The 3,832-nt window shown below is 39.8% G+C and overlaps 1 protein-coding gene across 1 annotated transcript; it reads left to right on the top strand.

The window, feature by feature from the left end:
- Positions 1-2,155: 2,155 nt before the first annotated feature.
- LOC133099293 (ras GTPase-activating protein-binding protein 2-like) lies at positions 2,156-3,832 on the top strand. The gene is given in 1 exon segment (XM_061202871.1): positions 2,156-3,832. A coding segment is annotated over 1 exon segment (1,347 nt). The 5' UTR covers positions 2,156-2,356; the 3' UTR covers positions 3,704-3,832.

Raw genomic sequence — 3,832 nt, 5'->3', positions numbered from 1 at the left:
TGTTCTAATTTCATTCTTTTACATGTAGCTGTCCAATTTTCCCAGCACCACTTATTGAAGAGACTGTCTTTTCTCCATTGTATATTCTTGCCTCCTTTGTCATAGATTAATTGACTATAAGTGAGTGGGTTTATTTCTGGGCTTTCTATGCTTTTCCATTGATCTATACATCCATTTTTGTGCCAGTACCATACTGTTTTGATTACTGTAGCTTTGTAGTATAGTCTGAAGTCAGGGAGCCTGATTCCTCGAGCTCCATTTTTCTTTCTCAATATTGCTTTGGCTATTCAGAGACTTCTGTGTTTCCATACAAATTAAAAATTTTTTGTTCTAATTCTCTGAAAAATGCCATTGGTAATTTGATAGGGATTGTGTTGAATCTGTAGATTGCCTTGGGTAGTACTGTCATTTTAACGATATTGATTCTTCCAATCCAAGAACATGGTATATCTTTCCATCTGATTGTGTCATCTTCAGTTTCTTTCATCAGCATTTTACAGTTTTCAGAGTATAGGTCTTTTGCCTCCTTACGTAGGTTTATTCCTAGGTATTTTATTCTTTCTGATGTGATGGTAAATGGGATTGTTTCCTTAATTTCTCTTTCTGGTATTTCGTTGTTAGTGTATGGAAATGCAACAGATTTCTGTGTGTTAATTTTCTGCAACTTTACCAAATTCATTGATGAGCTCTAGTAGTTTTCTGGTAGTGTCTTTAGGATTTTCTGTGTATAGTATCATGTCATCTGCAAACAGTGACAGTTTTACTTCTTCTTTTCCAATTTGGATTCCTTTTATTTCTTTTTCTTCTCTGATTGCTGTGGCTAGGACTTCCAAAACTATGTTAAATAAAAGTGGTGAGAATGGACATCCTTGTCTTGTTCCTGATCTTAGAGGAAATGCTTTCAGCTTTTCACCATTATGATGTTAGCTGTGGGTTTGTCATATATGGCTTTTATTATGTTGAGGTGTGTTCTTTCTGTGCCCACTTTCTGGAGAGTTTTTACCATAAATGGATGTTGAATTTTATCACAAACTCTTTCTGCAGCTATTGAGATGATCATATGGTTTCTATTCTTCAATTTGTTAATGTGGTGTATCACGCTGATTTGCGGATATTGAAAAATCCTTGCGTCCTGGGATAAAGCCCACTTGATCGTGGTGTGTGATCCTTTTAATGTATTGTTGCAGTTGGTTTGCTAGTATTTCACTGAGGTTTTTTGCATTGATGTTCATCAGTGATACTGGCCTGTAATTTTCCTTTTTTTGTGATATCTTTGTCTGGTTGTTTGTTTTTAGTATCTTTTTATTTATTTATTTTTATTTATTTATTTTTTAACATCTTTATTGGAGTATAATTGTTTAAAAATGGTGCGTTAGTTTCTGCTTTATAACAAAGTGAATCAGCTATACATATACATATATCCCCATATCTCCTCCCTCTTGCATCTCTCTCCCACTCTTTGGTTTTGATATCAGGGTGATGGTGGCCTCACAGAATGAGTTCAGAAGTGTTCCTTCCTCTGCAACATTTTGGAATAGTTTCAGAAGGATAGGTGTTAACTCTTCTCTAAACGTTTGGTAGAATTCACCTGTGAAGCCATCTGGTCCTGGACTTTGGTTTGTTGGGAGTTTTAAAATTACTGATTCAGTTTCAATACTGGTACTGGTAATTGGTCTGTTCATATTTTCTGTTTCTTTCAAGGTCCATAGATGGACCTAAAGATTATCATACTAAGTGAAGTAAGCCAGACAAAGACAAATATCACATGATATTGCTTATATGTGGAATCTAAAAAAATTATATAAGTGATGAACTTATTTACAAAATAGAAACAGACTCACAGACATAGAAAACAAGCTTATGGTTACCAAAGGGGAAAGCAGAGGAGGGATAAATTAGGAATTTGGGATTAACACATCTACACTACTATATATAAAATAGATAACCAACAAGAACCTACCGTATAGCGCAGAGAACTATACTTAATATCTTGTAATAATCTATAAGGGAAAAGAATCTGAAAAAGAATATATATATACACATATATACTGTATGTGAATCACTTCACTGTACACATGAAATTAACACAACATTGTAAATCAACTATACTTCAATTTAAAAAAATTAAAAAAAGAGGTCGTTCGCCACAGTGCCTGGCGCCCGGGAAGAGGTGGTAGTGAGGGGAACCAGGTCGTGGCTCTCCGGTTTCCGAGGTTTGAGGTTTGTCGGAGGAGGGAGAGGGCGGCGAGCGAGAAGAATCCGCTGCAGCCGGTCCTCGGCGACTTTCCCGCTGACCTCCGCGCGACGTACCCGCCGCCGCTGTTGGTTGGAGCATTTGACATTGTGCAGCAAAGAAATGGTTATGGAGAAGCCCAGTCCGCTGCTTGTAGGGCGGGAGTTTGTGAGGCAGTATTATACTTTGCTGAATAAAGCTCCAGAATATTTACACAGGTTTTATGGCAGGAATTCTTCTTATGTTCATGGTGGAGTAGATGCTAGTGGAAAGCCCCAGGAGGCAGTTTATGGCCAAAATGATATACACCACAAAGTATTATCTCTGAGCTTCAGCGAATGTCATACTAAAATTCGTCATGTGGATGCTCATGCAACCTTGAGTGATGGAGTGGTGGTCCAGGTCATGGGTTTGCTGTCTAATAGTGGACAGCCAGAGAGGAAGTTTATGCAAACCTTTGTTCTGGCTCCTGAAGGATCTGTTCCAAATAAGTTTTATGTTCACAATGATATGTTTCGTTATGAAGATGAAGTATTTGGTGATTCTGAACCAGAACTTGATGAAGAATCAGAAGATGAAGTAGAAGAGGAACAAGAAGAAAGGCAACCATCTCCAGAACCTGTGCAAGAAAATGCTAACAGTGGTTACTATGAAGCTCACCCTGTGACTAATGGCATAGAGGAGCCATTGGAAGAATCCTCTCATGAACCTGAACCTGAGCCAGAATCTGAAACAAAGACTGAAGAGCAGAAACCGCAAGTGGAGGAGAAGAACTTGGAAGAGTTAGAGGAGAAGTCTACTTCTCCTCCTCCTGCCGAACCTGTTTCTCTGCCGCAGGAACCACCAAAGCCGAGAGTGGAAGCTAAACCAGAAGTTCAGTCTCAGCCACCTCGTGTGCGTGAACAGCGACCTAGAGAACGACCTGGTTTCCCTCCTAGAGGACCAAGACCAGGCAGAGGAGATATTGAACAGAATGAAGCTGATAACCGTAGAATAATTCGCTATCCAGATAGTCATCAACTCTTTGTTGGTAACTTGCCACATGATATTGATGAAAATGAACTGAAAGAGTTCTTCATGAGTTTTGGAAACGTTGTGGAACTTCGCATCAATACCAAGGGTGTTGGGGGAAAGCTTCCAAATTTTGGTTTTGTGGTTTTTGATGACTCTGAACCAGTTCAGAGAATCTTAATTGCAAAACCAATTATGTTTTGAGGGGAAGTACGTTTAAACGTGGAAGAGAAAAAGACAAGAGCTGCCAGAGAGCGAGAAACTTGAGGTGGTGATGATCGCAGGGATATTAGGCACAATGATCGAGGTCCTGGTGGTCCCCGTGGAATAGTGGGCGGTGGAATGATGCGGGACCGGGATGGAAGAGGACCCCCTCCAAGAGGTGGCATGGCACAGAAACTTGACTCTGGGAGAGGAACCGGGCAGATGGAAGGCCGCTTCACAGGACAGCGTCGCTGAGTCTCCACTGTTGGCAAAGTCTTGGCAGTGGTACATTATTCATCGTGTTTGCATTCTTGTTAATTTTTTTTGGCTTTGGAATGTGACACAGCCTTTTTGATCATTTCTTTGATGTGAAAAGCATCTTTT

Source organism: Eubalaena glacialis, chromosome 10, assembly GCF_028564815.1.
Source record: "Eubalaena glacialis isolate mEubGla1 chromosome 10, mEubGla1.1.hap2.+ XY, whole genome shotgun sequence".
NCBI classification, from domain to species: domain Eukaryota; kingdom Metazoa; phylum Chordata; class Mammalia; order Artiodactyla; family Balaenidae; genus Eubalaena; species Eubalaena glacialis.
Note: the sequence above shows the minus strand (reverse complement) of the source record. Positions and strands in the feature narration are given on the sequence as shown.